General features: G+C 30.2%; 1 protein-coding gene and 1 long non-coding RNA gene across 2 annotated transcripts in view; one reads left to right on the top strand and one right to left on the bottom strand.

The window, feature by feature from the left end:
* The window catches only part of LOC115696246 (uncharacterized), a 100,906-nt gene that overhangs the window by 69,838 nt on the left and 3,195 nt on the right, over positions 1-27,873 (bottom strand). The window lies entirely within an intron of this gene.
* Positions 8,749-11,030, top strand: LOC115697477 (small ribosomal subunit protein uS5c). Its single transcript, XM_030624499.2, has 2 exons — positions 8,749-9,610; positions 10,565-11,030. The coding sequence occupies exons 1-2, from the start codon at positions 8,922-8,924 to the stop codon at positions 10,815-10,817; spliced, it is 942 nt and encodes a 313-aa protein (XP_030480359.1). The 5' UTR covers positions 8,749-8,921; the 3' UTR covers positions 10,818-11,030.

Below are 27,873 nucleotides of genomic sequence, written 5' to 3'. Positions count from 1 at the left end.
AAAAGACTTTATGGAGTCTAATTAATAAATATTATATATGACAATTTTATTTGATAGTTATTTTAATTATTAAATAAATAGTTTTGGCATTTATAGGGTTGGAGTTGTAAAAGTGGTATTTATGAAAAATAGGAAAAATATTTGGGAAAAATGACAAAACCCAAACTTGAGTGGGGCTCATTAAGTGGGCGGCCATCAAGTGGTTTTTTACCCTATTTTTATCATTTTTTTTTTAATTCCTAATAATTCAACCCTAACCCTATTGAAGATAGTATAAAAGGAAGGTTATGGTCTCTTCATCCAACTAATGCCTCCAAAGCTAAAAACCTAGCTTTCTGATGAGACCTCTTCCTTCTTCTTCTTCCTCTTGAATTTTCGAAACACTAAGCTTAACTTCACAAAATAAATTCAGCGATTAGTGATTGAGTAAGTACACACACACATCAAGTTGGTCCTCAATCATAGTGTGTAAGACTGTGAAGAATCCAAACACAAGGAAGGAGTTTCGGGCTCAGATCTTGATGATACTCTGCTATAGAAAGGATACAAGGGTTAGAGATCTGAGCAGAATGAGTCATTTAATTCCGCTGCACCCACTGTAAGGTTTCTCAAACTTTATATGTGTTTATTTACATTATTTTAGAAATTCATATTTAGAATGTTAAACAACATACATGGTAGTAAATCTAGATCCTGGTAAAATAATTCCAACAGTTCCTTGATGAGTAACTTCAAGCATTTTCCACATATCAAAAGCGGTAGAGGCTTGTTCAATACTTTTAAATATGTCTCTGTCCAAACCACATATAAGAGCATATTTAGCTTTAGCATTTTTAGAAAGTATTTTCTTATTATTTTCATCATATGTCTCATAAGTCTTGATTACTTCAATAGCATTTATAACATATTTAGCAATGTAAGGACCACTAGACACAATATGCCACAAATCATAGTCTATAGATTGAAGGTAAGTTTCCATTCTAATTTTCCAATAAGGAAAATCGACTCCATTGAAGTATGGTACTATATTTGTGCTAAAACCTTCTAACAAGTTATTTTGTGAATTACTTGAAAACGCCATGCTCTAGATTGTGAAATCTAATCAAATAATTTGAGCCCTTGCTCTTATACCAATTGTTGCCCCAAAATATATTTCTAAGAGGGAGGGTGAATTGGAAATTTAAACTAATTTCGGTAAATTGAAACTTTCAACACAAAATTAACCAATTAACCACTTAATCAAATAAAAGCAAGTCATATGGCAATCAATATATTATAACAAATAATCAAACTTGTAAAGTAAAGAGTTTATGGGTTAGAAATTACAAACTCTCGATTTTTACAAGGTTCAGTAGAACTAAGCCACTTACGTTCTTGAGCTTCAAAGCTATGGACCTAGCTTTGAGTTCCAATATCGAGCCAAGTTAACGGGCTTGACTAACCCTTACAACCGGGAAATTTTCGCCAAGGTGTTTCCAAACTTCTTACAATAGTTTTGCACCATCGAGGACTATTAACCTCTTTCTCGGATTGTTGAAGTGCCAATCTCACTATAACCGGGTTGTTTACAATACCGGTGCCAAATTCACCTCAATCACAATATGAAAATGTGTCTGATATTACAAGCAAAATTACTCTAGAGTTATGATAATACAATGGAAACCTAGAGTGATAAGCAAGCACACTCAAGATGAATAAACACAAATTTTGGCTCAACGTGTGTGAAAAGTGTTTGTTGGATTTTAAACTTGGAAGCTCATTAATCTCACTTAAATATGTTAGGTGTATGACATAAATGTTCAACCAACTTAATTTTTTAAGCGAAAATCGAGTTTATATAGTGTTGGGGTGAAAAATAGCCGTTTATAGCCGTTGGAGACGAAAAACGAGACTCGCACTGGGCAAACCGATTAACCGCTTGGAAACTGGTTAACCTAAACCAAGCAGTGGGAAAAAGTCTAATTTTTCGTACTAAAATGGCCATAACTCTCTACTCGATTATTCGATTTTAGAAATTTCAATTTTGTTCTCTTAGTTAAATGAAATGTGATTTAAAAATCCAATCAAAAAAAAAATTGAACTATCGAGTGAGAAAACTTGTTGCACAAGTTAGTGAATGGGCCAAAATTTGAATTTATAAAATCTAGTGTGCTATGCAAATCACTTTAACAAGACTAAAGTAAATTTATACCATTTGATTTTGAGCAGTCTTGATGTAGATGAGCCTCTTGTTGGAATATGTTTTACCAGGATCTAGATTTACTACCATGTATCTTATTTAACATCCTAAATATGAATTTCTAAAACAATGTAAATAAACACATATAAAGTTTAAGAAACCTTACAGTGGGTGCAGCGGAATATTAATGGCTCCTTCCACTCAGATCTCTAACCCTTGTATCCTGTCTGTAGCAGAGTATCACCAAGATCTGAGCCCGAATGTCCTTCTCTTGATTCTGGATTCTTCACAGCGTTACACGCTATGATTGAGATACCACTTGATGTGTGTGGGCACTCACTCTATCACTCAAGGTATGTAAAATATGAAGAGATAAAGAGAGGGGCTAGTTCGAAAATAATAGAAGGAGAAGGCTCAGGAAAATTTTACTGAAGGTGAAATTTCATCATCTTTAAGTGTGAGCCATCATTATCTATTAATAGGCAACCACCTAGGTTTAGGTTAGGATTACTAGGCATTAAAATATTGAAAAATTAAACGGAAAATCCCTTGCAAGTGGCCGACCATAGTAAGTGGGCCCCATTTGGGAATTTTTCCACTTTCGATAATTTTTCCTTATTTTCTCAAAAATGACTTAAATGCCCAAACTATTTATTTAATAATTAAAATTAATTATCGAATAAAATTTCCATTTAATATATTTATTAATTAGACTTAATAAAGTCTCTTAATTAATAAATAAGACCTAGAATCTATTTTCTTCACATTTAAGCCCTTGCTTAGTGAAAATTCATAAAGTAGACATAGTCTAATTTTAGAATTATAATTGATTAATTAAAATCAATCATCTGAGTCTTACAAGCAGTATGGTCTCAACTAGTATGGGGACCATGGGCCTATACAAACCGAGCTTCCAATAAGCAGAACTAGAATTTACGAAGTAAATTCCCTAACTTATTAATTCCTTATTGCATCCACCATAGAACTTGGAATTGCACTCTCAGTCATATAGAACGCTCTATATGTTCCACGATATAGATACGCTATAAACATTTAACCATCGTTCTAATCCCAATAATCAAAGATCCTCTATAGATGATTTACACTGAGTGGGGATAAATTTACCGTTTCACCCCTCAATGTATTTTATCCTTAAAACACTTAGCTTCCTATAAATGATGTTTCAGTGAGCTAATATAATCACTGAAACAAGAGCTCTTCCATTTATCTCTATTAAGCCAAGCTTGAAGGAAATCATCGTTTCACTTCTATGTCCTGATAGAAGCTATAGATTCCATATCAATGTTTAACGCTTCCACTCAATTGCACTATCATGTTCCCAAAATGTACGTATCACCCTGACCAAAAAGTAGCCTTAACTAACAAATCAAAGAACATGAATAGCACTCCTGAGATTGAACCTAAGCATGCCAGGATTAAGATCTTTTGATCTAAGATCAACAAGTGATATTGACTTAGAAAGATACAACAGTAAGATTATAATATCTTTACCAAGTTCAATATTGGTCCCAGTCCAATGTATACTCCATACATCCGAAACTAGCATACTTTGCCAATATTCTGGAAAGAACATAACACTCATCCAAGGTGTAAGTACACTTCATCGCTGATTATCACATCAGCGTAAATCCAGTGCACTGATGAATCACGGACTTTGTCTTTTGAAGCATATAATCACAATCACATTCTACTGTGTTGACATCATTGTAATTGTGAATGACTATATGTTTTGGACTTACCAGATTTTGTATATATTAAACCATAAACATGAAAACTACATGTAAACATAAATGACTTCTAATCTTTCATTGATAACAAATCAGATTAGATTGAAATGGGTTTTATTTAGGGCATAAAATCCCAACACCTCCTAGCTTGATTTGCATGTTTTCAATCCCACATTAATTTTTCCCAAGAGTTGACTTTGACTTTGACTTTCCGGTTGACTTTAGGCTTTTGAAGACCTCTTTTGAATAGGCTCTTGACTTGTTAATCCCTTGATGAATCTTTTGCTCTTGACTTGTTAATCCCCATTTTGGGTCACTTTATGAAATTTGGTAAAAATACCAATTTGTCTTGCAAATTCATTTTTTCTTTTAAATTTGTTACAAAATCAACAAATTATTATTAACAAATAATAATCAAATATTTGTTAATCATCAAAACAAGGAGACTTAAAAGCTTGAGTTAACAGTTAGTTCTTTCAAAGTCTCATTCAGGAGGACGTCTTCCAATGTTTGGATCAACAAATGGAGTCCATTTGGGATCCTTTATAAGTTGATGAATTGTTTCTTTCTATTCAACAAGAATATCTTGATAAGTATTTTCCATGATAAAAAAAACCTTTTCTTTTTTGGGTAGGGAGATTTTTAAGAGTTTACTTATCAAAGGCCATCAATAAAAGCACAAAACCATTAACTCAGAATCTCGTTAACATAAACGAGACTTTTGACATTTAATGAATTTGTAATAAGTGCTCTAAAAATATTAATCATAAAATGAAGATAAAGGATTTTTTACGTAGTTTTGTAGTTAAAATCTACATACTCCACGAGTCATTCTTATTTTTGGATCTTTTGTGTACAAAATATATTTTGGCGAAATTTCATTATGTTAGGGAATCGGTCGTCCCCTCTACAACACGAGTCATGCTATTTATAGGATTAGAATAGCAGTTATCTAATTTTGATCTAAAATATAGTTATCAAATATGGACATTCTCCACATTTCATATATTTATCAATTTGAGGGAACTGTTTTCAATTGGTATTTAAAATGAATAACCGTTATTTTGTTATCTAAATATTCATCATGTTTTCATCGAGTAACTTCATTACTTCTCAGAAAATACGCTGAGTGATTAGCATATGTTGAATCGTGATCCTCCTCGCAAATAACAGGGATGGATTAGCCCTTCTTGTTTGTCGTAAAGGAATAAGGTTTGGCTAAAGGATTCCTCTCCTCATAAGCAAGCCTTTTCAATTTGTAAACCTTATGAGAGCTCAGTTGTAAATGATGTCTTATTTCTCGTGATGTGTAAGATGAGCCTTTTTGATGGTACATTCGCTTCGTTGATCGCCTTGACATACTTGATGTTTGTCGAGAAGACTCTCTTCATGTTTTCCCTTTGCGAGGAGATCATGGATCAAACTTTTAAAAAAAACACTCAAAAAAAAGCTTACAAGATTGAAGAAAATAAGAAGAAAAAGAAATGAGAGGGGAAGGGGATGAGTGTCCTAGGTATATGAGTTGGAAAGAGTTGAGGAGGGTGAGAGTGAGGGTAAGGATGGATCGTAGTATATGAGGTAATGTGTATGGGGTGAAATAAAGAAAAATGGAAAAAAAAAAAATAAACTAAGAAAAATTAACTGACATGACAAAGGTCAAATTAACAAAATAAAAGTAAGTTATTTTTTTTTTTTAAAAAAATACAGTAATTTTAAAAATGATATACAATATAAAAGTAAATTATACAGTATACCAATACAAAAGAAAAAAAACCTCATAATTTTAGTATTTAGTGTAAAGTTTTGAATAATTTTTTTGGACCTTTTTATTAAATGAATAAGTGATATTTTTATGTTTAATAAATTTCAATTATACTCATAACATTTAGGGCTTTTTTCATAAATGTACAACAAAAACAAAATAATTACAAAAAATGTGCAAAAAAAAATTATTTGAAAAATGTATACATTTTGAAAACTTATTACATAAAACCATACATTTTAATCATTAAATAATATAAATATTAAACTAATTACCATAAATAGATTAATGTAATTAATGTTTGTAATATTATTTTATAATATATTATCCTTATGTTTATTATATTAATATTTTAAAAATTATTAATAATAAAATATGTTTATTAAAATTCAAAATAAATAATTCCGTAAAATTAATTAAATAAATAATAAATAGTTTTATAAAAATAAACAAATTAAATATTTATTTTATTAAAGAATAAATGTTTATTATCTATTTTAGTATGAATTATTATAATTTAATAAGTTTTTTTTCAATAAAATACAATATAAAAATTATAAACATTAATGTATATAAATATAAATCAATGTTTAAAATTACTAAAATAAACACGGCACACATAGAGTAATATAATAAACATATGTGAATATTATTATTTTGTTTATTAAATTAGTATGTTTAATAAATAGAAAAAAAAAATAAACATATATATACAAAATATTTTATATTATCAGTATGTTTATTATAATTGTAAATATAAAAATAGACATAGCTAATTTATACTATATACTAAAATATAAATATATTTTCTTTCTTTCTATATATTCATTATTTTCTAATGAGTTAGTGAACGAATTTTCTATTGAAATACAATTCTTACATCAAAAAATAAATAAACAAATATAACTTTATAAACTCCAAATATTATTTAATTAGAAAAAATAAACAGGGCAAAAAAAAAACAAAAAAAAATAGATAAACAATTTTTTTTATGTATATTATTTATTTTCTAAAAAATTACTAAAAAATAAACATGACACACATAGAGTGATATAATAAACCTATGTGAATATTATTATTTTGTTTATTAAATTAATATAAAATAAAATAAACACATATATACATACAAAATATTTTATATTATTGGTATGTTTATTATAATTGTAAACATAAAAATAGACATAGCTAATATCTATACTATAGTAAAATAAATATATATTTTTTTCTATTGTTTCTATATGTTGATTATTTTCTAATGAGTTAGTGAACGAATCTATCTATTAAAAAACAATTCTTACATCAAAAAATAAATAAACAAACATAACTTTATAAACTTCAAACATTATTTAATTAGAAAAAATAAAATATAAATTGTAGATAAGTATATATGCATATAATTTACCTAATGAACACAAAACTATTTATGGAAAAAATCAATATTAAGAATCATATATTTTACAATAAATAAAAATGTGATAATATATCAACAAAATATAAACAAAAAGAATTACATACATTTATAACACAAATAATAATAATAATAAAAAAAATACAAATCAAAAGAAAACACTTGTAAATAAATAAATAAAAAAACTAATCTTCTTTTTATAATTTTTATAAACATAAATGTTTAAAATTTAAGTATATTGTATTTGGATATAGTATGTATTTGAATAATTGTTTTATAGAGAAGAATTAAATAGTGATTTAATCTAAATACAAACTTTCAATATTTGTAATAATGGTTGGTTTTTAAAATTATATAAAAATATAAAATAATTACTAATATATCATCATTCAATAACTATAATAATGAGTGATAATAAATCAAATAATCAAATACTTACCATTTATATATTGTATAATAAATTGAAAATAATTTTCTTCATAATAGATAAAATGTATGATTATATGAAAATAAATTATTTTGCACATATATTGTAATAAAATTATATAATGTATACATTAGTGTAAATTGCCCTAACATTTATTCAAATTACGTGGAATTTTTTATTAATTATTAAAAAATGTGTATATAATTTTTTTTCTTTTGAGGCCTTGGGTTGGGTAAGCTGTAAGCCCAAGCCAAATCTGCCTTAGCCAAAAGATCGACTCTAAATTGAATTAATTGAATTAGCAAAAAAAAAAAAAAAATTTGAATTAATTGGATTAGTTTGAATCATGTACATTCCTAGTATTTACCCTAATTTTATTCGGTTATTTTAAATTTAAAAATTTTAGGGAAATTTACATGGTATACTAATTTTTGCCATTTTTTTTTACAAAAATACTGCCAAGCGGTATTTTTTACTTTTTTATTGTGTTTTTTTATAAGTTTCATACTGCAGTATACTGTGTTAAGTTTTCACTGGTGTTCTACTGGTGTTTTACTAGTGTTTTATTGTTGTTTTGAGTTGTTCTGCTTTGTGTTTTACTGGTGTTTATAAAAACACAGTATTTTTGAAAAAAATTCTGTGTGACAGTATTTTTGTAAAAATTAACCAAAATTCCAGTATTTTTGTAAACTTCCCAAAATTTTATCCTTTCAAATAATAATAATAATAATAATAATAATAATAATAATAATAATACAGTAGAATCTCTATCTAAAAATACTTTATTCAAAAATAACTTCTAATTATTATAAAAAAAAATAAATTCTAATTTAGGTCGGCTATAATTAAGAATAACCTCTAAATTATAATTAGTTATATATTTTCTAAGTGCTGTATTAACAAAGTATATATCTATATAAGAATAATTACATCTCAATAAAATATATACATATATTTTATAAATTTATTTGTGTAGAATTAATAATTTTATTCTAAATTGTAATACTGTATACATGTATAAATATTATATTTTACTCAAAAATAAATTTATCTGCTTTCAAAAAAAAATTATTGATAATATAGTATTAAGTATTATTTATTGTTATTGTTTTTATATTGATATTTTTTTAGTGTTTTGATTTTTTTTTCTAGCATAATTTTATTTAATTAGAATATAATTTACTTTCTTACATAAACATATTTTACTCTAATAATAAATCCCTTCATAATTTGCAGAATAAAATTTTGTTTAATTATAACCCGGAATGGAGTGATGATAGTTCAAACGAATGTCGTTTATCCATCTTATTGGGCTGCAACTCAGTAGATAAGATCAGTGACAAAGCTCACTGCCAATAACTTCTACTTCCCCCTTTTCACAACCAATTCTCATCACCATGGCCATGGCAAGCACAACCTCCACAGCCCTCTCTTCCCTATCCTCTCTCTCTCTCCACTCCTCTCCGCGCTTTTCTCTCCTTCCCAATACCACAATTACAACCACCATTTCCACCAGACCATTTTTATCCTTTTCTTCTTTCTCCTCATCTTCTTCGCGCTCCACCGCAAACTTCAGAGCCAAGGCCAATGAACCCGAGACCTTATTCCTCGTCAGTGACGACCCAGAAGAGGAGGTCACTTACGACCCCCCAGAAGTTCCCGAAGGCTTCGTTGAACCACCCCCCTTCGACGAGGGCCCTGAGGAAACAGAAGATGAAATCGCCGCAGCATACGAGGAGCTGTACGGCCCGGCTTACAGTGGGGTAAGTGTTCTGGGAAACGATATATATGTAATGGATTCCAAGGTGAAAAAGATTGGTGGGTTTGGTTCAAAAGTGAAGAAAGAGAAGATCAGAGATGGGTTTGAGGAGAGGGTTGTACAGGTGAGAAGGGTCACCAAGGTGGTCAAAGGAGGAAAGCAATTGCATTTCAGGGCTATTGTGGTGGTGGGTGACAAGCAAGGACAAGTTGGGGTTGGTGTTGGTAAGGCCAAGGAGGTTATCGGGGCGGTCCAGAAGTCGGCCGTCAATGCTAGAAGGAATATCATCTCCGTTCCTTTGACCAAGTACTCCACTTTCCCGCATAGGTATGTAATTTTGAACCTTTATTTTCTTATATCATGCTTCATTTGGTTTAAATTTTGTTCTTTCAAGTTTGTGTATAGTGATGCAATTAAGATTGATAAGAATATGGAATTGAGTATCTGCTTTATAACCTGAGAAGTACTAAGATTGGTTGAATGCGGATATGGGGTCTTGTTGAGTGAAAATAAAACTTTCAGATTGGTGTATGAAGCTTGCTTAGTTAATTGTAATCCGAAAACTTTTAAGGGTTTATATTACGGGAAATGTAAATACAGGAATATATATATACTATATATTTCACAATGTATCTGCCCCCTTGATTTTGGCCGTCTGGGACATATTTTCAGCTTCATATAAGCTGAAAGGGGTTATGGTTTTGGCCCTATTCCTATGTTAGCCTTGGAGATAAGGTTGCTGTTAGATAACTGAACTTTTGGCTTATCCTTAATTTAAATTTCATCCAGCGCCATGGAGTACAAAGGATTTTTTTTTTCTTTTTTTCTCCCTTTGCTTACTGAATTCCTAGAGACCACCTGAAATGAATCTGGGCCGATAATGACCTACCATAAAGCCATGGCTGATACTCAAGACGATAATTTGGAAGACGCTCGAGTTTCCTGGATTCTCTATGGCTGCATTGTTAATCGACTAACATGAGTGGTGTGGCATGGGCATTAAAAAAATGTTTGGGTAAATGTTGTGGGGATCTCCAATAATACTGACTTCAGCCTGATTTAGTATAGAAATGCATAAGCTCCCAGTGGTGATTGTTATTGCTTGTCATTCTGTAATACGATCCAATAATATCATTTGTTGTACCTGCATATAAGATCCAGTGGTGATTGTTATATGCTTTTTTTTGAAAAAAAATTTATTATTTGTCGTTACAAAATTAGGAGGATTTTTGTCTAATGTCATCTTGAACTAACCAACTGAATTAACACGACAAATTGCAGGGCTGATGGAGATTATGGAGCAGCAAAGGTGATGCTTAGGCCGGCTTCTCCTGGTACTGGTGTGATTGCAGGAGGTGCTGTAAGAATTGTTCTCGAAATGGCTGGTGTTGAGAATGCATTGGGAAAGCAACTTGGAAGCAATAATGCTCTCAACAATGCCAGGGCCACGGTTGTTGCAGTGCAGAAAATGAGGCAGTTTAGCGAAGTTGCTGCTGACCGTGGTGTTCCAATGGAGGAGCTTTGGAAACACTAGAGCTAGCAAAAGCACCATTTTACTGTGTAGAATTTATAATTGTTAATTTAAGTAATGCGAGGTTTCTTTTCTTTGTGGAAGTAGAGGCTCCACTTTAGGATGAAAATTTGTAAGAATTTATTGGTTTCTTCCCTCAATGGCTCAATCCCACATTTTTTTTTTCTTTTACTTTTAATCTTTTGTTTCTTAATAAAACATTGTTATTTGATTCTATTTGGGTCGGATTAAAATAACTTGTCCTTTCATTTCATCTTATTTTCATTTAGACTCAGCTGTAAAAAGTTTTTTATAATAGAGGAATAGAGTTTGAAAAATGACTTTGAATTTGTACAAAACTCTAATCCATTCTATGTAAGATAGCAGTGTCCTATCCACTAGTATGGGTGCTCAAATAATTTAAACTAAAATAATTAGCAATTTTGTCCTTTTAACTTTTGACATTATCTAAGTTTGACTTTAAAATATTTAAAATTTTTTCCTTCTAGTAGGTTCTGGCTGATGCATCTTTGTAAATTAAAAACTTTGCTCCCTAAGTTTTAACAACTATCAAATCATACTCCCTCAAAATAAAAATGAGAAAGATTCAACAGTGTTTTTTTGGTACACCTTCAAAATTAATTTAGATCTTAATTTTTTTTTGAATGATTAAGAAAATTAAAAAAAAATATAATTTCATTACTAATTAAGAAATTTAAAAAATTAATTATTTTTTATTAAAAAAACTATTTAAATATAAAAAAGAGTAATTTACAGCATAAATACTTAAGTTAAACTCCTGGATGCAAATAAATACCTTGCTCAATTTTTGACGATAAAAATACTTAAGTTATATTTGTGGAACTTCTATAGGTACTTAGTTTTAAGTATCAAGTTAATAACCACGTGGCACCCCCTGATTAGTCCAGTTCATTAAATTTTTATTTTTAATTTAAAAATTGATTCAAATATACCAATAAAAAAATGACACATAGATAATGACTTGACACTTAATAGTTAATATTGACAATTAGAACTCATCAACAAAGTAACTAAGACTTAAAATGGTATTTGAAGATTATAATAGATGGATGCTAGAAATAAAAATCTTACCACTTCTTTTCTTAAGAAATTAATACTGTTTCATTCATTCAAAAAAAAGGTCATTTACAATGAATTCGAGGTCCTATTTATAGTGAGCATTTGGCACTTTACAACTTTACCAAATCCCCAATCCATAGAATGTGAAGTCACTTTCACACCTGATAACATTGTATCCTAGGTAGTGTACTCGACATCCTAAGTTATACTAAAAATGCTCCTTTCATTTTGTACATTGGATGAAATGAACTTTGTCCCTATTAACACTCATTGTGCCATCGTCATCTCGTCTAACACTTTCTTGCTTAGACTGTTTGTGTTAGGAGGAAAAAGAATATCGACAGGAGTGTAGGAGGCTGGGTGCACGGGTGCGGGCGCGGGCAGTGTGCAGGTGCGGACGGGCGTGGGGCGCAGACGGGCATGCTAGCGGGCACAGGCGCGTGGAGCTCCCCTTGGCAAACATTCAGGCATAACACTAATGACTCCAAATATTACACTTAGTAATTTTTGGGAGGGAATAGTTAAGTACCTATGGAAATTCTAAAAATATAACTTAGGTATTATTACGCCAAAAATTAAACTTATGTATTTATCTACAACTGAGAGTTAAACTAAGGTATTTACGCCTCAAATTACTCTATAAAAAATATATTAGAAATTTAATTTTTATAAAATGTAAATTTCACGGGGACAAGTTTTATTCTATTTTTTTTTCCAAAAATCTATATATGTTTAAGTAAACATAATATTTTTTAGTTTAATTTATATTTTTTTAAAATTAATAATTTTTTATTTTTATTAAATTTTTTAATAATTATTTTAGTTTTTAAAATATGAGTTTGTAAATATAAATAAGCTTAATTTTTCTTCACAAAATTTTAGTTTGCCTAAATTATTATTGAATTTTTAATAATTTGGTTTAACTTTTTAAGATATTTGTTTATAAATAAAATAAAGTTTGAAAAATATATATTTTTTTGAATAATTTAAGATTTTTTTAAATAAAGTTAATATATATATTTTTTATTAATTTAATACTTTAGTCAAGTTTTTTAATAATATATTCAGAGTTAATAGAAAATTATAATTTTTAAAATTAACCTATTATAATAAAAGAGGACAAAATTATGTAATTGGTAAAAATTCAAGGGGTAAAAATACTTATTTGTAACTGTAAAAGAAACGGAACCTAACAAAAGGGATATGGTTATGTAACTGGTATATTTTAGGAGGAATTTTAAACAAACCGTATATTTTAGGGGGCAGGATCAGGTAGTGTTAAAAGTTTAAGGGGTAAAAATATTACTTATTCTTTAAATTAATAACTTTATCAAATATTGTTAACCAATCGGAAAGAGCCACCTCAAGGTGATGTTATTAAATATTGCTAACCAATTGCAAGGCACCGCCTCTAGGTGGTGTTAGACACCAATAGTGCCTTATGACATTGCTCTTCTACTAGTGTTGTAAGTAATCCATCATCTTCAATTAGGTGTGCTAAGGACACTCTATTATGCATTTCTATTATAGTCTATCCCTAATTTTAATTTGATAACACGTGTCATCATTTAAATAATGTTTAATTTTACTTACTAATTAGTTATTACGATTAGCTTTTTTTTTTTTCGAGACTATTAATTTGTTAGTGAATTATAAAATAACTTCTAAAAAGAAATACGGTAATGCACACTTAACATATATATATATATATAACACTTCTTTATGAGTATTATCCATTGATGGATACTAAATAAGTTTAACTATAAATATTAATTTTAAAAATATTAAACTATTAGATTTTTGTCCAATGACGAATAATAAAAGAGAAATTTAAATTTTTATGTTTAATTTAGCTACTTAATTAAAGAAAATATCAAAAAATACCTATTTTTACACTATATCAAAACTATATTTATATAAAATATATGTAAGTCAAACTCAACTTTTTTTATCATTTTTTGTCAAAAACTTTTTTTTTAATCTTTTCAGCTAATGAAACAACCGTAGCCCATATAATGTAAAAATGAGAAATTTTTTTATTTAAATAGAAAATTAATCATGAAAACTAAATTTTCTAATATTATCCATTCATGGGTAATACCCATTAAGAGTGTACCCATATTTATATATGTTTTGGGCTTAATAGAATTTATACATTAAACATATAATCATGAAATAAATCATGTGAACCATGCAACATAAAATGATTTCTGATCTTTTATTAATTAGTAAATCTAATTATATTAAAATGAATTTTATTTAGGGCACAAAACCCAACAGTTTGCCCATTCAACTTGAATGTGACCATAACATTTACATTCTCGACATTTAATGTAATGACCACTTAACTTTAATTTGAGAATAATCAGATAATTAGGGCTTAATTTCAGAATTAGACTTTTAATTATTATTTATAAAATTATGGAGATATATTTTAATTCTAGGTGTGTTAATTATATTATATATAAATTTTATGTTTTTCATATTTTTATGTCCGATAATAGTGGAATGTGACGGCTGGCCTATAGAGTCATTTAGATATAGTATAGTATCTTAGTTTTAGTGGGGCATTATAGATAGATATTTGGAATGTCAGGAGTATCCAGGATTATGAGTTTGGACTAAAATACCCCTAAGCTTTAAGATACTTCATGATGAAGGGTTAATAATTTTACTTAAGTTTGTCTTTTATAAGATAGTGTTTTTTGTTGGAAAATTTTTACCAGGATCTTAGATCTACTCACAAGTATGTTTATTAACATCCTAAATAAGAACTTTCTAAAACGATAAATTAAACACATATAAAGTTCAAGAAACCTTACATTGGGTGTAGCGGAATTAAATGACTCCTTCCGTTCAGATCTCTAACCCTTGAATCCTTTCTGTAGCAGAGTATTATCAAGATCTGAACCTGGATCTCTTTCTCTGAATCCTTGATGCTGAAACTCCTTTTGCTGAATGTCTTTCTTCACGATCTTCCTCACGATCAAAACCAATTACATGAGTCTTACAAGCAATATTATCTCAACTAGTGCGGGGACCATGGGTCTATATAACCGAGCTTCCAATAAGTAGATCAAGAATTTATTACTAAAATTCACTAAATTATTAATTCTTCGTTGAATCCACGCATAGAACTCAGAATTGCACTCTCAGTATATAGAATGCTCTATATGTTCCACCATATAGACACATCATTAGTTATCCATTGTTATAATCCTAATTTGATCACTGATCCTCTATATGAATGATCTACACTGTAAAGGGATTAAATTACCGTTACACCCTACAATGTATTTATTCCTTAAAACACTTGACCCCGTATAAATGATATTTCAGCTTATGTGAAATGAGTACTCCACCATTTATGTTCGTTTGGTCAAGCTCGAAGGAGATCATCCTTTGCTTACTATCACTTCGAGCTTGACCAAACGAACATAAATGGTGGAGTACTCATTATTTAAAAATATTATATGTATTTTGTATAATCATTTTAATTCAATATTATAATAATCAAAAATTACAAACTAAAGTTGGTTTAAATAAAAAATCAACTTTAATTAATTTTCAATTATTATTTTAAATTTGAAAAATAAATTCAAATAAATATCGAACAAGTTCCATAATATAATAATGAAAAATTACAAATCAAAATTGATTTAAATAAAAAATCAACTTTAATTAATTTTCAATTATTAATTAAATTCAAAAAATAAATTTGAATATTAAATGGAACAAATTTGAAAATATCTTGTTTAAGTTTTTTTTAGAAGAATCTAAAAAATCAACTTAAATATCTTTCAAATCAGATTTAATTAAATTAAAATTAAGTTGTAACCACTTAATTTGAAGATATTCCATTTTAAGTTAATATTCGAAAAGATATTAACCTAAAAAATATCTAAAATATTCCATTTTAAGTTAATATTCGAAAAGATATTAACTTAAAAAATATCTAAAGAATCTTAATAACCAATGCCTAAAATTCCTCAACTTAATTTTTGAAATTTTAAATCCAAAAGATATTCAGATTTAAGTTGGTTAGTTGTAAATAACTAAATATCAACTTAAATAGGAATATTTAATGAAAAATTTAAATTAAGCTTCAGAAAGAATCTAGATGGTTATAATTCTATATTTAATTAAATACAAGAAAATACATATAGTTTAGCTTAGAATATAAAATTCTTTAAACTATAATTTTCTAAATTAATTTCAAAATAAATGAAATTAATTATGTTGCTAATCAATTTTAATTAGGTTAAACTAGTGTAATTAACCTAGTACAATCATTCAAATCAGGCAAATGGGCCTTCACAATTGGGGTGGTTCATGTGAGGGGGTGTTGGGTTCAGTATGTCGTACCCACTTCTATGGCTCCCAACTCTCACACAAGGCCCAAAAGAGAGGAATTTAACCTTAATAAGAACAACTGTTATTAATTGAATAGGCCCAATAACTAAATGGGCCTAAATAAATTCTATCAAGAACTATGATAATTTATTTTAGCAACAACAACCTATATGCATCTATAATAAAATTAAACACATAGGCTCACACAGGCACACTTTGGATGGGTCCTATCATGTTGCTAGGTCATACACAGATGAAAGAAGATTGTAAATATACCTGTTACAAATTATTATCTTGACCAAGGGAGCCATCAGATCATTAGATCTGGCAAAAAGTAACCATGGCTATTTGCAATCAAGTAATAATAGGTTTTGAAAACTTACACACAAGCTAAAACACATACTCCTGCAACAAGGTTAGTTGGATAGTTGGATGTAGGATTTATTTAATTTTAAATTAAATAATTAATTTCGAAAAAATAATTAATTAAAAAAAATTCGAAAATTTTAAAAAATTTGAAAAGTAAAAAAAATTTCGAAATTTAATTAAATATTTAAATTTAAAATTAAACCTAAAATTTTTGAAAAATTAGGTTTCAACCAACCTAAATATCATTTCAAAAATTTGCTAACTACTTTTAAATTTTAAATGTTATTTTATAAATAAAAATTAAATAAAAAATTAGAAAAGATAAATGAATATCTTTTTTAAATTTTAAATGTAATTTAAATAAATAAAATAACAAAATTTAAAAAATTAGCAAAATATCTTATCACATTTAAAAATTACATGATTATAGTTATAATCAAATTTTAAAATAAGATAGATTTTTAAGCAAAAAGATAGATACTAATTATATTCAAATTCAAATTACACTAATATCTTGAATTTAATTTAAAAAATATTAAATTAATTCAAAATGATAATTAGAATTGAATTAGGAATAGTAATAGTATAAATATAGAACCACTCAAAAGATCGGAAGTTAATTCCATGAAAAAGCATGAAAAATCGAAGAAAAACGAAAAAATTGTGAGCTGTACGGACAGTTTTCGCGATCGCAGGAAAATTTCAGCACAGCCCAAATTTTTTCAAATCTTCAAAAATTCATAACTAATTCAAATTAAATCGAAATTGAGTTCTGTAAAAAAGTAACTTGCTTAATTTTTTCCATACTATCCAATAAAAATAATTCCAGAAACAGAGTCGCAATTATTTTTCACAAAAATTCCCAAACATCAATTAATCATCAAATAACACTCAATACAACATGATACCATCCAAAAACAAACAAACAATCGTTTTAAAGTCCAAATTTCTTGCAAGTAAATCAATTACCATGACTCTGAGGCCAGTTGTTGGAAATATTTTACCAGGATCTTAGATCTACTCACAAGTATGTTTATTAACATCCTAAATAAGAACTTTCTAAAACGATAAATTAAACACATATAAAGTTCAAGAAACCTTACATTGGGTGCAGCGGAATTAAATGACTCCTTCCGTTCAGATCTCTAACCCTTGAATCCTTTATATAGCAGAGTATTATCAAGATCTGAACCTGGATCTCTTTATCTGAATCCTTGATGCTGAATCTCCTTTGCTGATGATCTTTCTTCACGATCTTCCTCACTATGATTGAGGTATTGCTTGCTGTGTGTGGGCACTACTCTAATCACTAAGGTAGGTTCGAAATATGAAGGAAGAAGAGAGAGAGAGAGTGGTGGCTAGAGAAGAGAGAGGAGGCTCAGGTTTTTTCTGATGTGAAGTGTAATTTTCCTGAAGCCTTCACTATCTATTTATAGCATTCCACTAGGGTTAGGTTTGAATTATTTGGCATTAAAATAATGAAAATATCAACTTAAAAAGCCTACAAAGGTGGCCGGCCATGGCTTAGTGGATTGGGCCTTGCTTTTTGCAATTTTGTAATTTTAACACCTTTTGTATCTGATTTTCTCAAAATTGCCAATTTCCTAATTCAACCATTTAAATGTCAATTCTAACTATTTAATAACTATAAATAATTATTAAATAATATTGTCATTTATCATATTTATTAATTGAACCATACAAAGTATCATAATTAACAAATATGCCCCTATTAACTCTTTCTTTACAATTTCGCCCTTACTTAGTGAAAATTTCACAAATAGACATAGTCTAACTTGTGAATTATAATTGATTAATCAAAATCAATTACATGAGTCTTACAAACAATATTATCTCAACTAGTGGGGGGACCATGGGTCTATATAACCGAGCTTCCAATAAGTAGATCAAGAATTTAGCACTAAAATTCACTAACTTATTAATTCTTCGTTGAATCCACGCATAGAACTTAGAATTGCACTCTCAGTATATAGAATGCTCTATATGTTCCACCATATAGACACATCATTAGTTATCCATTGTTATAATCCTAATTTGATCAATGATCCTCTATATGAATGATCTACACTGTAAAGGGATTAGATTACCGTAACACCCTACTATGTATTTTATCCTTAAAACACTTGACCCCGTATAAATGATATTTCAGCTTATGTGAAATGAGATCTCCACCATTTATTTTCGTTTGGTCAAGCTCGAAGGAGATCATTCTTTGCTTACTATTCGCCAGATAGAAGCTATAGATTCCATGTTTATGCTAGCGCTCCCACTCAATTGCATTACCGTGTTCCCAAAATGTACGTGTCACCCTGACCTAAAAGTAGGCTTAACTAACAAATCAAAGAACACGAATAGCCTTTCAAGATTGAGCCTAAACATAACAGGATTAAGATCATTTGATCTAGGATCAACTTGGCGATATTGACTTGAATAGATTCTACGGTAAGTTTAATTAAATCTAAGTCAAAGTTCAATATCGGTCCCTTCCGATGCATACTCCATGCATCCAACCTGAGCTTTACTTTAACCAATGTTCTGGAAAGAACATAGTATTTCTCCAAATACAAGTAAACTCTTGTTGTAGATTATCATATCAGTAAAACCCTGTGTTTGATAAATCTAGGAAACTTTATTCACATAGTCATGTTTACTTTTCAATGCGATGACAACACAATAAACATGATCAAGTATGTGAAAAGGGTTTAAGATGAATTTATAAATCAAATAGACAAGCAATTGATAAAGTGAACCAAAACATACACAAATGAATGAAAAATACTTCTGTTTCTTTATTGATGTTGAATAAAATAGATTACATTGAAATGGAGTTTTATTTAGGGCATAAAACCTAATATTTTTTTAGTAAATCCTAAGCTTATCTTTTAGATATTAAGCTGAATAAAAATAAGAATACTTATTTAATTATTCATTTAGTCAAGAAATTGTTAACTTAGAAACCTAAGTCTCTCTCTCTCTCTCCCTCTTGCTCTCTTTGTTGGCCCAAGAAGAACCAAGAAAACCAGGGGATTTTCTTTCTAATTCAGACCAAAACCAAGGAATTTAGTGGTTGTAATTCAAGTGAGCTATGAGGTAAGCTCTCTTGTACCTTTCCTTTGAATTTTTGAAAGAAAAAGTTAGGTTTTTCATGCAATTTTGAGAAATTGGTTTTTGTATAAGCTTCAAGTGGTTATGGTTTGATTCTGAAGTTATTTTATGATTGTTTGAGTAATTTTAAGCTGGAATAGATGTTTGTTATTGAGCCTAGACAAAGTTTGAGCTTTTAAGCTCAAACTTTGCTCTATAATGGTGTTTTTTTAGTAGCTTATTGTTGGATTTTTCAGCTTGTTTATGCTTAATATAGCTTAATTAGGTACTCTAGAAAGTTTGGAAAAGTTTGGTGTTCAATTGGCTAAGTTTTGGGATTTTGAACATTTTTTGTTGTAGAAACAACAAGCCATTTTTAGGAAAACGACCTACTATTTTTCTAGGCGAAAAAACCAAAGAAAACAGCCTGCTATTTACAGAGGGGGTCTGCCATTATTTTGGGTACCTTTCCCAAACTCCCATATTTTAGTATTTTCTCGATATTTAGGTTTTAGTCACGCTATTTATCGATAGAAAAACTTTTAGTTTCGAGTCTAAGTCCCCAAAAAATGATTTAACATATCACTTATCAATTTTACGTATGTTGTGACTTAGGGGCCTGTAAACCGTCAAGCAGCAGTTCTACTTAGATTGACCAGAACACTTGAATTTGGAATCAAGGCAAGATTAGTATAATGATATGCATATGTGATTACATATTTAGCGTACATGTTTATGAATGCTTGTTAGATAATATATTGAAATAGCGGTATCAATATACATAGAGCTATATTAGTTACCGATGATTGTACATTTAGCTTAAGTACTGATTGATGTCATCACATTAGTACAACTAGAGTACCGAGTGTAGGCTGGTATTATGGTCAATAGTACTGCCCTACAAACGTTCTAGACTCAGTACACATAGGACGCAGAATAGGGTTATGATTGGGTGTATGGGTGCCCAGTTATAATTCAATTTAAGTTTATGTTATTAATTATTATGCTTTTCTTATTGAGTCTGTCAACACACAGTTATTGTTTACATGTGTAGGTAAGCTAAAGTTGAGCAGCAGTGAGTGCGAGCACATGAAGATTGTACATATCAAGTCGGTTAGACATGGAGTATTCAATCTTCGTAAAAGTAGGCTGTATTTTGAATAGTCGCTAGGCGACAATTTTTGGAATTAATATTTTGTAATATGGTTGTAAATTTTTAAATACAGAATCCCAATTTATGTAAAGTTTAATTTATTTCAATTAAAGTTTAATTGAGTAAAGTTTTAATTAAATACATTTTCCAACAAACTCGTTGATTAGCAACAGATTGCACAGTTAGCTTTAAATCACAATAACATGCCTAACCTAGTAGGGTGTTACAATTTGGTATTAGAGCTGCAAGGTTGTCTTCTAAGGATCATCACGATATGTAACAATCATCATCAAAGATAGGCTCAACTCACAGTTTAGTAAGCCTTTATTGCTTCAATAGTTGTTAATTAGTATGTGATAAGAAAATCGTGATAGAAAGCATGTTAGTAGCCTGATAGCTGAATAGGTGCATGTTTTATTTTCTTAATTAAGCGGTAATTAGCAATTTAGTCTTGATCGTGATCTGACTAGGCTAACCTATGGTTTTGCAGGCTATTCTAATAGAATGGATGTCAGGTAAAACACGAGAAGCCAAGGTAATTCAGTCGAATCTAGTGGCAGTCAAGGAGTGTAGTTTCCCCAAAATTTTTGCGGCTAAGGCGGAGGCCCAAGAGGTAGGGCACGCTTTTGGGGTGATGTTAACCCACCACAGACTACCCAAGACTAAGAGAATAGGCTTGTTGCAATGCAAGCAAGAATTAATGAATAAGATGAAGATGTCTGGCATTTGAGGCAGCAGGGTGCTCTTGCAATGCCTACTCCTGAGGTGCAAGTGACTCCTGCCCCTGCTATGCAAGTGGAGCTGGTTGTCGTTGCTAATCGAACCACTTTATGAAAGGTTCCATAAGCATGCACCTCTAGTTTTTCTAAGAGGTCCAAATGTTATGAATGTTGAGCAGTGGCTAACTATTATTAACCGAATTCTGAACTTTATGGGAGTTACTGGAAATGATAGAGTGGCATGTGCAACGTTCCAATTCCAAGAAGATGCCCTGGTTTGGTGAAACATGGTAGCTCTTACCCGAGACGTCACCACTATTAAATGGGAATAATTCCAAGAGTTATTTAATGCGAAGTACTATAATGAAGTAGTTTGTAGTGCAAAAAGAAAAGAATTCACTCATTTGACTCAGAAAGAAAATATGGCAGTCACAAAATATACAACCCAATTTGATAGATTGGCTAGGTTGGCCTTCGGAATCATGCCAACTAATTTTGGCAAGAAAACAAAAATATTTGGATGGATTGAATCCAAAGATTAAACATGACCTGATGATTACAACAGACGATACCACCACTTATGCTGATATGGTGGGGAAAGCACTGCGAGCTCAGAGTGTAGTTGAGTGCATTCAGGAGTCCCGAGGGACTCAAATTATTGGTGGAGCTATTGCTCCTCCGACCTCTGGTTATGGTAGGAGTGGTAGTGACTCAAACATTGATCAATAGAGAAAAGTTCATCTATGTCTAGTGGCTCCAGTCAGAACAAAGGGTTTTGAGGGAACCAATGTCGTGGTAATCGTCAGGGTGGTGTTGAGAATCAATACACTTACCCAAAATGCCCTAATTTCACGAAACATCATTTGGGCAAGTGTAAAGGTCGAGAATGTTTCCAATGTGGAGTAACTGGACACTACTAAAGAGATTGCCCCAGCTAAAGAAAGAAGAACAGAAGACTAAATCAAAACCCGCTCCAATAAGGGTGTTTGCTGTTACTCAGGCTAATGTAGAAGGTAGCCCCTCAGTTGTTACAGGTCAGTTAACTATTTTGTTTTGTTTGATCCTAGAGTCACTCATTCATATGTGGCAGCCAGAATAATTGACAAGTTGGGTAGACCATATGATTGCTATGAAACAGGGTTGAGAACCCTACTGCCTGGTGAAGAATTAGTTATCTCCAATGGGTGGGTTAGGTCTATGTCAATTAGAATTGAAGGTAGAGAGTTAAGTGCTGACTTAGTGGAGTTGGGTTTAGTAGATTTTGACATTATACTTGGAATGGATTTCTTGTCCAAGTATGCTGCTACTATTGACTGTAAGCAAAAGATGGTGATCTTTCAACCTGAGGGTGAGGAACTGATTGTGTTTGTGGGATTAGTTCAGAGATCCTGAATCCTAGTTATCTCAGCATTAAAGGCCAAAAATCTATTGCCAGATGGGTGCCTAGGGTTTTTAGCGGTGGTGTTGGACACCACTTGGCCTGAATCAGTTTGGCCTAAAGAGATTAAAATAGTTAAAGAATTTCTAGATGTGTTACCCAGTGAACTTCTGGGTTTACCACCACAACGAGAGATAGAATTTTGAATTGATTTAGCACTTGGAGTGGAGCTAGTTTCTAAGGCACCTTATAGAATGGCTCCTGTAGAACTTAAAGAATTAAAGATTCAACTTCAGGGGATGCTTGACTTAGGGTTTTCGCAACCCAGTGTGTCACCCTAGGGAACTCCGCTGCTGTTCATTAAAAAGAAAGATAGATCACTTCATATGTGTATTGGCTACTGGAAATTGAATAAGTTGACTATTAAGAGTAAGTATCTCTACCTAGGATCGACAACTTGTTCGACCAGCTTCAAGGGAAGACAGTCTTCTCTAAGATTGATCTTTGATCGCGTTATCATTAGTTGAGAATCTGAGAAGAGGATATTACAAAGACTGCCTTTTGTACTAGGTATGGTCACTATGAATTTTTAGCTATGTCTTTTGGACTAACTAATGCTCCAGTGGATTTCATGGATCTAATGAATAGAGTATTCAAGGATTTTCTCGATATATGTGTTATAGTATTCATTGATGATATTCTTGTGTACTCTTAGTTAGAAACAAAGCAAGAGCAACATTTACGGATAATTTTGCAGGGACTACGAGAACATAAGCTTTATGAATAGGGCAAATAAATAAAATACGCTAAATTACTAATTATTACATATGTTACATAGGTTATATTATTATAATTAAATGTATAACATAATATTTTGTAACTCTTATATAATTTTTTTTATATTATTGTAGTTTATTACTCTACTCTTTTTAATATTTATTCAATAATAAGTATCTATGTAACCTATATTTGAACCTACATAAGTCATCTTTAATTTTTTTTGTTATCTTTTTTTTTTGTAATTCAAACAGTAGTGTCTGGGACTGCACAAAGTGTATCACTTGATATCCATTGTTTTTTCAAAACAAAATAATATTAATTAGCATTTAAAATAAAATATAAACTGCCCAATTGATCATACAAAATTATGAATAGGGCAAATAAATAGTGTTAATAAATTCAGGTATATTTTATGCATTTATTATTTATGTATATAAATGTATAAGAAGAAAGGTTTGTGTCTATTGATTTCCATTAGTTGTATTAATATTATATTATATGTATAGAAATGTATAAAAATAAAAGTTTGTGTCTATTGATTTCCATTAGCTGTATTAATATTAGGGATATTGGCGGTTAAACCACCTAAACTTTACGGTTTGTAACACTTAACCACAAAAACTGAATTTTTGGCGGCTAAACTACCTAAACCCTGGTTCCGTTTTGCTCTGCACACCTCCGTCCAAAAATCATAGTTAAGTGCCACAATGGACTGTTCACGTGTACACTTGTACACGTGGCAAGTTTTTAGTGGTCCACGTAATATTAGTTTTAAAAAATAATTATAAATATTTTAAAAAATTAAAAAATCAGATTTTTTTTTCTTTTTTACTTTTTTTAATTTAAAAAAATTAAAAAATTATTATTTTTTTTACTTTTTTTTTTTCTCTTTTTCTTCTTCTTTCTTCTTCTTCTTCTTCTTCTTCTTCTTCTTCTTCTTCTTTCTTCTTTCTTCTTCTTTTTCTGCAGAAACTCTCCCAACAGAAGAAGAGGGCTGGGAGGGTTCGGCGACAGAAGGCAGCAAACTCTTCTAGCGAAATGAAACCGTCGTGGTCTGAATCGAGATCTTCCATGACTTGAGTTAGGTCTTTGGAGGCAACGGTGGTGCCTAGGGCTTTGAGAACATCGCCGAGTTCGGAAACGCAGATCTTGCCGTCGCTGTTTGTGTCGAATTGGCTGAAGACTTTTTGGAGCTCGTCGGGATTTTAGAGGTAGACGGATGATGATGATTTTGATTGAATGGGCTCGCTGGTGGTGGTGGCCGCCATGGATGAAGCTTAAATTTTAGTTATGAGGTTTCTCTTTTTGGGTTTTGGGAATTTGCAGTCTCCACCATTTCAACAAGTGAACGATGTTGAAATTGCAGGGGACACATCGCAAGATGAACGAGTATTTAAAGATGAAATGCATGAGTTCGTAGGTACAAGAAGAAGGGCTGGCCTGGTTCAGGTTGGGGAGAGAGAAGAAAAGAAGAAGAGGAGGGCTAGGGGTTTGGTCTTGCACGCAGCAAAAGAAAAAGAAGAAGAAGAAAAGAAAAAAAAGAAAAGAAAAAAAAAAAATAAAATATATTTTTTTTTATAATTTATTTATTTTTATAATTTGAAATATTTATAATAATTTTTTAATTTTTTTTTTATTTTTTAATTGTTTTTAAATATTTATAATTATTTTTTAAAACTAATATTACGTGGACCACTAAAAACTTACCACGTGTACAAGTGTGTACACGTGGACAGTCTGTTGGGTTTTGTGCCCTAAATAAAATCGATTTCAATGTAATCAAATTTACTAGTTAATAAAGATCATAAATAACATTTTATGTTGCATGGTTCACATGATTTATTTCATGATTATATTTAATGTATAAATTCTATTAAGTCCAGAACATATGTATTTGTTAATGATTATAGTGTTGTCAGCATAGTGGAATATAATCATGTTTGTATGTTCGAAAGTATAATTCCCTGATTTGTTAGTTCACTTAATTTAGACTGGCATGATAATCAGCGATAGATATACTTACACCTTGGATAAGTGTTATGTCCTTTCCAGGGCATTGGTAAAGTTTACTAGTATCGGATGTATGGAGTATATATTGGAAGGGACCGATATTGAACTTTGATTAGATATGATAAACTTACCGTAATATCTATTCAATTCAATATCACCTACTTGATCCTAGATCAAATGATCTTAATTCTGATATGGTTAGGTTCGATCTCAAGAGTATTATACATGTTCTTTGATTTATTAGTTAAGCCTACTTTTTGGTCAGGGTGATACGTACATTTTGGGAACATGGTAGTGCAATTGAGTGGGAGCGATAATCATAGATATGGAATCTATAGCTTCTATAGGTATTTATAAGTGAAACGATGATTTTCTTCGAGCTTGCTAAATAGAGATAAATGATAGAGCGCTCATTTTAGTGACTATATTAGTTCACTATAATATCATCTATAGGTGGCCAAGTGTTTTAAGGATAAAATACATTGAAAGGGTGTAACGGTAATTTTATCCCTATGCAATGTAGATCATCTATAGAGGATCATTGATTATTAGGATTATAACAATGGATAATTAATAGCGTATCTATATCGTGGAACATATAGAGCGTTCAATATGACTGAGAGTGCAATTCCAAGTTCTATGTGTGGATGCAACAAGGAATTAATAAGTCGGTGAATTTACTTAGTAAATTCTAGGACTGCTTATTGGAAGCTCGATATTATAGGCCCATGGTCCCCATACTAGTTGACACCATACTGCTTGTAAGACTCAGTTAATTGATTTTAATTAATCAGTTATAATTCTAAAGTTAGACTATGTCTATTTTATGAATTTTCACTAAGCAAGGGCTAAATTGTGAAGGAAAGAGATTCTAGGTTTTATTTATTTATTAAGAGACTTTATATGTCTAATTAATAAATATATTAAATGAAAATATTATTTAATAATTAATTTTTAGTTATTAAATAATTAGAATTGGCATTTAAGTGGTTAAATTGGAAAATTGGCGTTTTTGAGAAAATAAGATGGAAAAATGATAAAATTGCAAAATTGCAAAGTATGGCCCATTATCCATACATGGGCGGCCACTATGTGCATATTTTATCATTTATTTTTTTATTATTTTAATGCCAAATAATTCTGACATAAACCTAGGTGGTTACCTATAAATAGATAGTGATGGCTCACACTTAACAGATTGATGAGATTTATTGTCTTCAAAAAATTGAGCCTCCTATTCTTTTCCTTAGGCCGAACCACCATTCCTTCTCTTTTCTTCTTCAAATTTTCATACCTTGAGTGATAGAGTGAGTGCCCACACACATCAAGTGGTATCTCAATCATAACGTGTAAGACTGTGAAGAATCCAATCAACAAGAAGGAGAATCGGGCTCAAGAAGGAGAGAAAGAGATCCAAGTTCAGATCTTGATAATGCTCTGCTATAGAAAGGAAGCAAGGGCTAGAGATCTGAACGGAAGGAGTCATTATATTCTGTTGCACCCAATGTAAGGTTTTCTTAAACCCTTATGTGTTTATTTCATTGTTTTAGAAATTCATATTAGGATGTTAATGAAACATACTTGTTAGTAAATCTAGATCCTGGTAAAATATTTCCAACACAGTCCACCGTGGTACTTAACTGTGATTTTTGGACGGAGGTGTGCAGAGCAAAACGGAACCAGGGTTTTGGTAGTTTAGCCGCCAATAATTCGGTTTTTGTGGTTAAGTGTTACAAACCGTAAAATTCAGGTGGTTTAGCCGCCAATATCCCTTAATATTATATTATATCAAATAATAAAATAGTTTAATACAGAAAAAATAAGAAAGTATTATTATATATAAATTAAAAGCATTAAATAAGTTCATACAAATTCACAATTATTATATAAAATAATAAGAGGTAAAGTTATGATATTCATATTTAATACACTATTATTGCATAAAAGAATAACAGCTAAACATATATCCTGATAGCCCGAAATGGAGGTTGTGATTATTTTAATTCTTAAAATTGGTTTGCCTAATGTAGTTTCCTTTTGTTAAAGAAACTTTTACCGTGTTTAAGTTTCTAAAGTCTACTCTTATATAAAAACTTTATATTTTGGATTTAG

Source organism: Cannabis sativa, chromosome 7, assembly GCF_029168945.1.
Source record: "Cannabis sativa cultivar Pink pepper isolate KNU-18-1 chromosome 7, ASM2916894v1, whole genome shotgun sequence".
Classification (NCBI taxonomy): domain Eukaryota; kingdom Viridiplantae; phylum Streptophyta; class Magnoliopsida; order Rosales; family Cannabaceae; genus Cannabis; species Cannabis sativa.
Note: the sequence above shows the minus strand (reverse complement) of the source record. Positions and strands in the feature narration are given on the sequence as shown.